At 47.0% G+C, this 12,609-nt stretch overlaps 1 protein-coding gene across 2 annotated transcripts in view; it reads right to left on the bottom strand.

The window, feature by feature from the left end:
• Positions 1–8,527: 8,527 nt before the first annotated feature.
• LOC117060658 (histone-arginine methyltransferase CARM1-like) overlaps positions 8,528–12,609 on the bottom strand; it is a 41,691-nt gene continuing 37,609 nt past the window's right edge. For both annotated transcript variants that reach the window (XM_033173069.1, XM_033173068.1), the window contains 2 exons: positions 9,331–9,420; positions 8,528–8,560 (listed from right to left, as the gene is read on the bottom strand). In XM_033173069.1, coding sequence (XP_033028960.1) covers positions 8,551–8,560; positions 9,331–9,420 — 100 coding nt within the window. In that variant the 3' untranslated portion in view covers positions 8,528–8,550. The remainder of the gene's footprint in view (positions 8,561–9,330; positions 9,421–12,609) is intronic.

Genomic DNA, 12,609 nt, shown 5'->3' with positions numbered 1-12,609 from the left:
TCGAATGGGCCTCGCGAGAAGCCGCGTAACGGGACACATCTGCCAGCGCTTCCGCTTCCCATTGGAACGCCGTAGGGATGGTCGGCAGGGGGCGCCTTCCGCCATTCTCGCGCTCTCCAAAGGGGAAGCGGAAGTGACGCCCGCGCTGGCTGCTCCAGGGAACCCGGCTGCTGCTGCTGCTGCCCTCTGCGCGCGCTGTGCCCATAGACGTAGAAAGTGTAGAGTGACACCCGCACGCCCGTCTTCCGGCTTCCCTTTTGCGCGGCCGCGTCCCTCTGCGCGCTCCCTCCTCGTGGAGTCTCCGCTCGGGTCGGGGCTGCGTGGCGGCGGCGTCCTCAGGCGGCCGCCCGCGCTCGGTGCCATGCTGCGCCTTCATCCCTATGCAATTGAGCAGAGGGGGGAGCCTCCTCGGGAGTAAACCCAGTTGCAAGGCTGCAGGTGGCATTCGAGGGAGAGAGAGGAAGCATCTCTCCTGCCCTCCATCCCAAAGGGGGCGAAGAAGGGGTCTTTTGGACTCCAACTCCCATCATCACCTTCTGGCAGCACCAGCGGTGAGGGATGATGGGAGTTGTAGTCCAAAAGAAGGAGCCGATGGGCCCCCCCCCCGGGGACGCCCAGCCGCGGATCCTGGCCCGGGAGGCCAAGCGGGAGCTCCCAGCCGCAGGCATCAGTTCCTGCCTTTGCATCGGATTCAGATCCCCAGATCCTGGGATCCACTGGCTCGTCTTTCAGGTGCTGCCTGCCAGGCTCTCGGTCGCTTCTCCTGCCCCGGACGCAAAGCGGGTCTTGGTTGCATCTGAAATCTCCTCTGGGTTGCAACTCGGGAAGACGGAGGGCTGCATCCAGACGTCCCTAGTTCGTCCTTTCCCCCCTTGTCGTTGGCTGAGGGTGCTGGGAACTGGAGCTCTGTGAGGGGTGAACTGCAGTTGCCAGGGAGGAAGATAAAGATATTCATCCTCCCTTTTCATTACATTTAGATCCCAGCAGGAGCCATCCAAACAGAGGTGCTCAATAAACCATTATTAGAATCACCCAAGCTGGGGCATTAAGAGAAGGAGAAAATCGCCAGTTATGTGTACGTGTAAACAAATACACATGGCTTATGTTGTAGGCTAATATCTGCACAATTAAAGTCACCTTCAGATACGGGACGTTGCATTCTCGTAAATGAAAAGTGTGGTGGAAAATTATCCAAAATAAACTTCTTGTTCATTGCTCTTCGGTTCTGCAGATGGCATTATTAGTAGCCAATCTTTAGAACCCTTCATTTCTTAGTAAACACTTTATTTATTTATTTATTAGAATAAAGCAACCCCAGGATTCAATTTATAAGCTTCTAAAATTCTTCTGCAGCCTTCTCTACAGTGGGAAGAGAAAAGAGGATTAGTGGATTACTCACTTTGCTGTGATTATTTGCAGCCCTCTAGTACATGGCTTAAAGGCACACACAAACACACCCCTTTGTGTTAATAGAACCAGCAAAGGCTGCGGCTGCATCAGACGAGGAAGAACCATGTGCAGCAGACCTAGTTTTGTGGGGTTTTTAAAAATAAAATAAAATCATTAAGCAGTTCAGCAAATGTGAGCCCTTGGGCAAGATTGCACTGAAGACTAATGATTCCACATACTCCTTTTTGGTGGCGGTGCAAAATATTGCCTGTTGTAAATGTAAATTGTTTGCACACTTTTGTCCCTTAGCAGGACAATCAGGCTGAGATTTCTTCCTCTTCTGCTTCATTTCTTGCTTAATTTACAATTCACTGCAGATTCACACTCGACAAAACTAAGGAGAAAAAGGGCATTTCCCCAGCTGTTTACGAACAGTATCTATTTGAATCAGTAAGTCACTGTTGAAAGTACCCTACACATCTGCCAGACCTCTCCAACCTGGGGCTCTCCAGATGTGGTCCAACAACAACGGCCATTTTCCTATCATTGGCCGTGTTGACTGGGGTTGATGGGCAGTGGCGTATGGAGCCACTTTGTCGCCCAGAGCGGCAAATGCGGGGACACCCCCTGGGGGTGGGGGGGCGCTTCGTAGCGTCATACATCGTGACGTCATTATGCATGTGTGCTACAGAGCGCAGTCCATCCAGGCTGCCGCACATGCGCAGTCCATCTGGGTTGCCGGGCGCGAGCAGCCGCTGCTCAGATGGGCTGCGGCATCCTGTCCGTGCGGCGGCTGCTTGCGTGGCAACTCGTAAGGCTGCAGCTCGTGCGCTGAAGCCTTATGAGTTGCCACGCAAGCAGCAGCCGCCGCACGGAAGGGGTGCCGGGCGGTGGCTTGGAGGGGGTGGGGGGTGGCGCCAAGTATCACTCCCCTCCAGGGTGGAGCACAGGGCGGTGCGCCCCCAACGCCCCCTCCTTGCTCCGCCCCTGCTGATGGGGCCTGGGAATATCTACAAGGCACCAGACTGGGAAAGACTTAAATATACCTACCTTTATGCTCATCAAAGGAAGGTCTTTTGAGTGTTAGCCTAGCTGTGTGTGTGTGGCTTTTCAGTGGCTGGAATAATGTTTCAATGACTTAGCAAAGTGAGTCAATTCCAGTTGTCTGGGTCTCACCTCCAAACCCTCTTTATACCACTGAGGAAAGAATGGAACTGGCTGGCTATCCACTACCAAACTAAATACAAGGGGCTGTACTGGTGTACTGGTCTCTTTATAGTGGGGTAGGAGAGCGGAAAATAATGTTGATATCTGTAACATCTGGCAACCAAGGTGCCCCTTTGGTTTCAGGTAGTAGTATATGTGTTGACAAGCTTAAAAAGCCCGGGACACAAATTTTCACAGCCCTCTACTGGGTATGGGGCCCTTTTTCCAGAAGTCATGCATTTAGCGTTAACTCTGGAAGTGTCAACTCGATTCTGACCAAATTAAGCCTCCCGATGTATCTTTTGCTCTAGGAAGGCTTAATTTGGTCTCTCAGTAAGTAACGTTTAACAAGCTCCAAAGACTGGTTTTGATGTGAAAGGGCCATTATACGCTCCTCACATGTACAATTTCTGTTGTTGCAAAGGCTGCTTCAGCAAATGAAATGCTCCTGATAGGTGCCTAGAAATGTCACAGTCAGGCTTTTAGGTGCCGAAAGCTCTTTCAGTAGTCATTATTTGCCATTTTGATAGTCATTTTGATTCTGTTTTGAGAGCAATGCTTTTATACTTGATGGTGTGAGAGAACGGCCAGACACAGTACTTGAAAGGGCACCTTCATCACACACCCAGGTGAGGCGGCTGCTTGTGCTTTCTCTCGCAGCGGTTCCATCTGCAGAGCAAAATATACTGTTTCAGTCTTACCTAAAAGCTTTTGCAGGTTGCAGTGAAATCAAAGTGCCATGGAAAGAATAACGTGTTTGGGTGCCAAGGGTCTCCTTCACACCATACATTTAATTGGTCTTACACCACTTTAATAACCACGGCTTCCCAGAAAGAATCATGGGGCCTTGGATTTGAAAAGAGGGCTGACTCCCCAGAGACCGAGTTCCCAGCTGCCTTAACTGCAGCTGCCAGGATTGCACCAGAATGCTTGGTGTGACCCTGGCGTCTCTTTTCCAAAGGAGAAGGTGGATCTCTTTTTAATGCACATTAGAAAGGGCAACCTCCTTTCTCAGAAGACTTTAAAGCACAGCACCGGCTGCATAGACTCGCGGCTCCCTTCCTACAATTAGCCAAATGATAAATGCAAATTGCATCATTTACTGAAGGTAAAAAAAAATGCAGCCCATCAGCTGTGGAGCTCATTATTCAACAACTCCCAGAGATTTGGAAGCCGTGCTGGGGAGCTGTCGTTGCCTGTGGTGCTCACACTCCTGTTTCATGTCCCAGGACCTTACCTGCAGTTCTTTGGGGCACTTCATGCAGCTGCTGAATAAAGACGAAACGAGCTCACAGCAATCCTATGTAACGGCCATGTGTACCACTGAGGAGGGCAATGGCCTTGGTAACTTTGATGAAGATCAGGGGTGGGGGTGGAACTTTTTTGGCAGGGAGAAAGAGGTGGAATGTGAGTCTATCCATACAAACACCTTGTACCAAGGGGTGAACATTTACTAGCCGGGGGGGGGGGGGCATGCAGCAAATTTCCCAAATTCACGACCAGCCCCCGCTCTCCCCTTTTGCTCTCTTTTGGCACCTCCCTCTGGGTGAGGCAGCAGTCACCCTCCTGCAAAGAGAGATTTCTTTCGGAAAGCAACACTCCGCTCTCTCGTTGGATGATGCTGATTCGGCATCAGATGTCACTACACAGCCAAACCTCCTTAGCGATGTTCTGATTTCATGAAGTCGAATAAGAGGCTTTTGTCCAGTCTTCAGCTCCCCCACCTCAGAAGACGAGAGAACTTGGAGCAAGCCCAGTTCACACGCAGCCATTAAAGAATGTGACTCCAAAGGCAGGAGTGGGGAACTTGTGGTCCTCCAGATGTTTGGCTCCAGCATCCCTCCGTCCTGGCTGGCATGGGGAATGGTCAGGGACAATGGGAATAGCAGCCCAGCAACACCTCCCCTGCCCTGAGCTATCTGTGGCTTTATTTGTGGAGGAGGCCATCTGCTTGGATGGTGCCGGCACATGGAGTAGCAGGCGGTGCGCTTGCTCAAAACGGGTGAGATATTATGCAGCCAAGCAGTAACGTGCAGTGAATCTTTTTGTGGGGAAGAGTTAGGGCCAGAGGCACCAACTTGCGTGAGTGATGTGGAGGGGGGGACATTGTGTGCGATGCATCAGGACCGTGAGCATTGCACTTCCCTCCCTAAGCCAGGCAGAAGCTTCCCAGAATTTGGGACGGAGGTGCCAGGAGAACATTCAGGGGCCTAGCCTAGCCCCATAGCCCACTGATCTCACACCACAACTACTAAGTAATTTAGACTCGCCAGTAATTTAGACTCACAAAGGTTCTCAAGGGGGAAACTGCTCTGCAAAAAATATCTGTATCCACCTCCTGGTGACTAAGTTGATTCATCATGGGTTAAAACGTGTATTGGGGTGTTTGAAACCATTATTGAGCTGATACTTTCATATAGAGGGGCAATGTCGTGTTGACCCTACAGCCAAAGTGACCGACCACAGAGATAGAGGACCAGTTTCCCCTTCAAAGCCAAGTTCTGAGGTTCACAGCTCACAATCTGAACGGGAGGGAATCTCAGAAGGGCACATCCAAGTTCACCCAAAGAAATTCATCTTACAAAAGGTTCCTGTGTTATATTTCTGGCTATAAATGTCAAGACAGAAGGAGGAGTAAAAGTAGCCCAGCAAGGAATATGAAGCGAAAGCTACAGCCTGGTTGGTTTCAGCTGCAGTCTTGCTCCCCCGTATCCATTTTCAAAGCAACGAAGCCCGCAGCTGAGACGGCAAGTTCTGCATCGGATTAAAAAAAGCAACTGTGGAGCTGTGCCCTAAGCATATATAGACTTCACTAGATTGCGGATCGGATTGTAAATGAGGAGAGAACAATGGAGCTCATAGCGAAAGGGGAGGCAACATCAGCAGAACCCAAGACATATTCATGGGCACCGCCAAGAGCAGTTATGAACGGTGATAACTGAATAAATTTCCAGGTCCAGATGCAGTATACCTCCGGATGCTAGTGGCTGGGGACTGGCTCCAAGCACTAGAGGGCCTAACTCTGAGCTTCCCAGAGGCATCTGGCTGGCTACTCTTTACAAACAGGAGGGTGGACCGCATGGACCCTTACCCTGTTTCTCCTAAATTAAGACATGGCCATAAAATAAGCCATAGCAGGATTTCTATGCATTTGCGAAATATAAGCCGTTCCCCGAAAATAAGCCATAGTGATGCGGCACCTCCCATTAAAACAGCCTGGAGAGGCGTGGCTATGCAGCGTACTGATGTGATGCGGTTAAAATAAGACATCCCCTGAAAATAAGCCATACTGTGTTTTGTTGAGGGGAAAAAATATAAGACGGTGTCTTATTTTAGGAGAAACACGGTAGCTAGCTCCAGAAGGGCTGCTCTTGTTTTTCTTTCTCATGTGTACAAAGAGGCGGCACATGGTTGGTTCCTACAGAAATGTTTGCTACCTAGCTCAGCTTGTGGCTAATAACGCCACGGTTGCAGGTTCGAATCCCATTATGGGAGAGCTGCATCCTCCTGCATTGCAGGGGGTTGGACTAGAAGGTCCTCAGGGTCCCTTCCAACTCTACAATTCTATGATTCCATGAATGCTTCAACAATCCTAAAAAAAAATTACACCAGCACAACCTCCTATAATGCAGGGCCAGTGTGTCCCTGCAAAACTTCATAGTTTGCATTATTATCCAGGAACAGTGCAGTGGATCTGCTGACTCCAAGGCCTTTAATGATTGGCTAGGAGGATTCCAATCCATATTGAAAAATGTACATCTTGATCCAGCAAGGAGAATCTAATGTGTAGGAAGACTTCTGCAGGAGGATCAGGAATATTACTCTATCTTGCTCCCTGGGTTGCGATCCAATTCCAATCACAACCACACACAATGCCCACCAGGTCATCAGCCCTGTCAGCCAGCCAGGATGCTGTCCATCACCTACCCAAAATAAACCAAACCTTCTCTTTCATGCAGAAATGATCAGCCATTTCAGAATTAAGAGCTGATCAGCAGACTAGATGCAAGCAGTCCAGTGCTACGTCTTTCAGTGGCTGCTCAGAGAGGCTGCAGCCGTGGCCAAGAATTCAAGCTCCCCAGAGTTAAGGCAGGCCAAAAGACGAAGCACGATCTGCTACAGACTCCCAGAACAGTCCTAGACAGATCCTAGGCAGAGATTAGGGAGAAAGAACACAGGCTGTGGCTGACAGATGATGAATCATGGCTAGCTCTGGCAGCGATGAGCAACCTTCTCCCCATCTGCCACTGAAGAGCCAGTGGTGATTTTCATGCGCTCCAAATCTGGTAACACAAGGGGTGCAAATGTATTCACTTCTCGGCACGTTCAGCGCTGCGTTTTCACTGCAGGACAGCTGCTGGAAGCTGGCTGGATCAAGTGGCACATAATTTAAAAGAGCAGGAAGACTGTTGAGCCTCGCTGCTCGAAGCCAATTCATTGTTCCTCCTTTGTGTAGAATGTCTTTTTTTCTTTTGTGCGCTGAGTGCTGCTGTAAATAACTCTTGGCAGGATCCCAGGGAATGGCAGCACAGAGTGCATAAGGGTCACAGTTGAACACCTGAGCCCAGGAGAGATATTTTTCATCCTGTTTCATGTGTGGAATTAAAACAAAAAAGCAGAAGCCCAACTAAATCACTGAGGTGAGGAGGCTGGGGCCATCCTGTGTCTTGCCTTACACTTTCTACAATGACCCCGCACAGAAAGCAAAACCACAACCTCATTGTATTTCGTATTTAAATTTTATTGGAAAGATTAAATGTACAATTGCTGCTGTGCTATCTACATAAAGTAGGAACCGTACAGAAGAAGAGGAGGAGGAGGAGGAGGAGTTTGGATTTGATATCCCGCTTTATCACTACCCGAAGGAGTCTCGAAGCGGCTCACATTCTCCTTTCCCTTCCTCCCCCACAACAAACCCTCTGTGAGGTGAGTGGGGCTGAGAGACTTCAGAGAACTGTGACTAGCCCAAGGTTACCCAGCAGCTGCATGTGAAGGAGCGGGGATGCAAACCCGGTTCACCAGATTACGAGTCCACCGCTCTTAACCACTACACCACACTGGCTCTCAGAAGGACTGGCGACAGAGTCGTCTGCTGTTGTCCTTCTCCAAAGGGTTTGCCGAAAGAGGGTCACTGGCCGACAGACTCAAGACCATTCAGGATTGCTTGAAAACAATGCAGGTTAGAGATGTTTGTTGGGTGGTGAGCCTAGCGCCATATTGCTCTGAGGCGGAAAAGGTTCATTATTGGCCAGCTGAAAATAACCTCCAGATATTTAAATACCTCTTGCAAATACTGAAACATTAAGTATGAGCTTGGTGTGTTGTCTGCAGTATTCCCATACATCCTATGTATGTGTACAAACATGAGGTAGGCTTGGTTAAGAATATTCCTTAGGGAGGGAAGGATGGGGGGGGGGAAAACAAGGAGCATCAGCCTTAGACAAACTGAAGAAAGGAATTCCCTAGTCCATCAGATACCAGTACTATTTTGGTACCTCTGGGTCAAAGGACACCGTCATTCAAAGATGTCACCAACATTCCCCTCCTGTAGGCCAGGAGGAGACAAGATGGAACGCTTCAGATGCTGCAGGCTGCACCTCCCAGCAGCCCTGGCCCCTTGCCAGGCAGGAGAGGCGGGTGCGAGTTGCAGCCCAGTTTCCATTGATTTAAGTGGGGCAGATTTCCAAATAAATGCACTCACCAAGAAAATACCATTGGACGCAGTGAAAAATACTTCCAGGCAGGCATGTTTAAAGACAGCTTGGGGGGGAAAAGGGGTGTGTGAAATAGCACAAACATATTTTTATACAATTTGCATAAAATATTTCCTTTTGATATGTACAGTTAGGTTTCACAGAAGAAGGAACCTGCTTGGTGTTCTCGCTTTCAACTTCTCGTGGACTACTACTTGGTTTGGTAATCCTGGTTTTTCTTCCAGCAGGTGCATATCGCAATCTAAGCATATCTATAAAGAAAATATTTAAAGAATATGAGCTGTATAACATGCACAGTATTTTGTTGTAAGTTGTAAGAGTACCAAATACTGTAGCTCTTTCTATGCATTTCTATTGTATTAATTTCTGTTGATGGAAAAGTGCCTGTTTTTTTAAGTTGCAGAACACTGAGAGGCCCAATAGAATGGTGGAGAATTATCCATCACTTATTTAACCATGTTCATAAATGCGTCACATTAAATATTTTATATTTATATACAAAAGGGAACAGACAGGCATGTCTATGTAATCAATTGCCACTTAAAAGAACTGTAGCTCAGTCAATGTTTTTGATTCCGACCGGAGGTTGTTGTGGTTGGTTGTTGTTGGTTGTACTCCACCCATCTGCCTGGCCTGCCCCAAGCCACTCTGGGCGGCTCCCAACATTTCTTTGCATACCATTTTGGCCTTATTTCAAACACACTTCTTGCCTCAGAAGTGTGCAAGAACAAAAAACCAGCAAAACTCCAGTTTTAGCACTGTGAGTCTCAGAAGCAAAATAACAAATTGGGAGAGGGGCTGTGGGAGATGCACAGCACATAGGCTAGATGTAGCAGCATTCACTACAACAGATGGCAAAGGTTTGTGCTAAAGACTAAACATTCACAAGTAATGGATTATCCAAAACCTCTGTGAAGAGACGGTATCAGATGCTGGCTTACCAACGGTGAAATAAAGATTTATTCAGCCCAATTTTGCAGTTTGGCAATGACTACAGATCTTAGTCAAGAGCATTTCTTACCTAAAAAATGGATTCTTTAGATCAAGGACATTGCCTGATTTAAAGCCCGTTTCATCCACTACAGCAACAATTTGGATGTCGTAACTCTGCCTGTTGCATAAAAAAGAAATTCTGTTAAAAATCTAAAATCATGTCCATAACAAGTTTCAACATTTCTGAATTAATTAATATACTCTCTTTTGCTTGTGTTTTTCATGTATAATGAGGACTGAAAGCATTAATTTGTAAGTTGATCAACTGAACATAGGTGAATCAAAGTTTTACCCCACGAAAACAATTCTTGGAAGGGCACTGCTAGACTCCATCTCGTTCCAAGTAGGTTTCAATCACATGTCAGCAAATCCAGGCTGCCCAAGGATTCGATCCACTTGCACAATGAACCCGCTTTGCCACAAATTCCTCGGATGAGGAAAGGGACAAGAAAAGAACAAGTGCGTGATGCCAAATTGTCTAACCTCCCCATAAACAAAGCATTTGGGTTTTTTTGGGGGGGGGTATTACACATTGTAGGAATGGGGGCTTGCAATAAAGGTGTGTGGGTTTTGTTGTTGTTGCCCTACAGTAATAATAATAATAATAATAATAATAATAATAATAATAATAGGGCTGAAGTGGGGCACCTCATCATCCTTGGTATTCAAACATATTCACAATGCTATCATCATTCATTTTACTACCTTTGAATTGATTCTAGGAGTTTTGTGGTAACTGGCCGTATCACTGTTCCTTTACAACGTGGCCTTAAGTAGCATTTAACTTACCATTCTGGAAAATAAAAAGTGGCCCATGAATTTTTTAGTCCTGCCCCCATCACATTGTTGGGCTCTGCGTTCTTACTGTCTCTCCCTCCCATTATTATGCTTTGGTCCTTCAAGAGCTGGAAAGCAGGCCCTGCCTATGAGCCTCAGGCTGAGATGTTGCAGAAACGACAACCCTATCAAGGATCCATGAAATTTTGTTTTCTTGTATTTTGTTTTGGACGAAACACAGCCCAGAAGGCATGCTAGTTTTTTCTCTTAATCTGCGGAGTCCGTGCGCTCATTTCCTCCGGATCAGGTCTGCAGGCAGCAAGGCAGCCGAGATGCCTGGCCTTTAATGAAGGCTTTGGCAACTGCATCTTATTGCTATAGAGACGGTGTAGTAAACAAGTGGGATTACAATAGCAGTTGTGGCATTGTGCGATGGAAAGCGCTGCTGCTGCTGCTGCTTCTCTCAACTCTGCAAGTAATTGATACACTTCACCTTTGAAGAGCAGGTATTATAATACGAGCGACAGGACTTCTTTACGGGAAAGCTATTAACCAGAAAACGGAAAAGTCACAGGTGGGGCACTTGCTGTCGATACAAATGAAGTATTTTGATGGCATCACTAGCGCCTCTGATTTGGGCACTCTGTTTCTGGAGAAGCTTGTGGAAATAAAAAGGCAAGGATGCTTTGCTTCTCACTGCAGACAAACATTCTAAGAAGATGATAGCACCGTTTCATATTGTATTGTGCCCGTTCTGGGCACAAAGGGGAGGGGAAATTGACCGAGATGCGCACACATGCAAACTAGCTATGTTGCATGCGCAAGGGTTGCCATGGCAATAAGACCCAGCTGTATCCCACCTTTCTGAGTCGCAAGCTCCCCAAAGCCCCATGAAGAAGCAGGAGGAGACCTATCAGGGAGCCTGTCTCTTTGGCCTTTCCACCTTGGCCAATTCCAGTTTTGTATTCTCATTTGCTCCTTCTGGCTTGGCATTTTGCATTTGTCCTTTGCCTGCTGTAGGCTTAACCCATGAGCTTTTCTGGGTTCTGTGGGAAATTTCCTTCCATCTAGGGCATTGGACCTGCAAGGAGAAGCTGCTAGAGTCTACACATCACAGTGTCAAGGTGGGAAGGGTTGGGCTTTAGAAAGCCTTATGAGGAACGGTTGAAGGATCTGGGCATGTTTAGCCTGGAAAAGAGGAGATATCTCAAGGGATGTCATATGGAAGACGGAACAAGCTTGTTTTCTCCTGCTCTGGAGGGTGGGACTCACACCAATGGCTTCAAGTTGTACAAGAAAGGACACTCAGACTCACCATCAAGAAGAACTTTCTAACAGTAAGAGCTGTTTGGCAGTGGAAGAGACTCCCTTCCTTGGAGGTTTTTAAGCAGAGGTTGGGTGGCCCTCTGTCCTGGATGCTTTAGCTGAGATTCCTGCATTGCAGGGGGTTGGACTAGATGACCCCTGGGGATCCCTTCCAACTCTGCAATTCTATGTTTCTAACAAAAATTATTAAATTTGACTATTCAGCCTTAAACAAGACCCAGCAGGTGAATATTATTATGTGCAGTGCATTTCTGCAGGTAATTCAGCGACTGGGCAGAGGAAACCTTTTCTGCCACAGCCCGATTGGCCAAGATTCTTCCTGGTGACTTTGCCATGTTGAAGGTGACAGAAAGTAACCAAGATTATCCCATGAGGAATAATTAAAGTGCCTGTAGACTGTGAAGAATAGTTGGATAGAATATAGAAAGAACTCCTGACGCAAGGACTTCGGCTAGAGGACACTCAAACCTGAGAGTGAGGCAGGCTGATTGCTCTAAGACCCCCCCCTTTTAATCTACGTTAACTCCAGCTTCTCATCTCATTTCTAGACAGTTACATTTTTCCCAGGTGTGTCATTCTGCAGAGGAAATGCCACAGGAACTCCAAGAATCCTCTTTTCCAACATCTACCTAGTACACATATTTAGGCTGGTGACCTGTAAACAGAGCAGTCTTAAAACAGGGATCAGAAATTGACCTCCCTGCTTTAATCCTGCTCTCAAGTACCAACAACAAATGATAAAAGCCACCTAGGATTTATCATTGGCTGAAAAATAGGAGGTCACAGCATTTCATATACATTCACCTCTTTCCACAGCAAGACTGAGACTGGCATTCTGCAGCCGAGGGCAGATATGTGTGTTACTCTGATGAGTGTTTATTACCTATTTAAAATCATTACATTGAAGCCGCTTCAAAGAAAAGGAAATGTTTCTCTTGCTCATTATATTCCCTACAACACAAATCAATATTGCTGTGCTAAATTTAGGAGCAAGTATATTGCTAATAGCAGCAAAACTTCAGATCTCTGAAGGAAATTCACTTGGCACAACTGTTAAGACTGACCATTTTTTTATGTTGTCTTTGTGATACTTGAATATACAAATGGATTTTCTGCACTGCGGTTTGAGATGCAAAGCATATTTTCTATTGCGGGTTCTGTTCGTTAACACAAATCTGCAGATGTTTCACATAATCAATTTTTA

Source organism: Lacerta agilis, chromosome 16 (assembly GCF_009819535.1).
Source record: "Lacerta agilis isolate rLacAgi1 chromosome 16, rLacAgi1.pri, whole genome shotgun sequence".
Lineage (NCBI taxonomy): Eukaryota > Metazoa > Chordata > Lepidosauria > Squamata > Lacertidae > Lacerta > Lacerta agilis.
The sequence above is the reverse complement of the archived record's forward strand: the minus strand, read 5'-3'. Positions and strand labels throughout refer to the sequence as shown.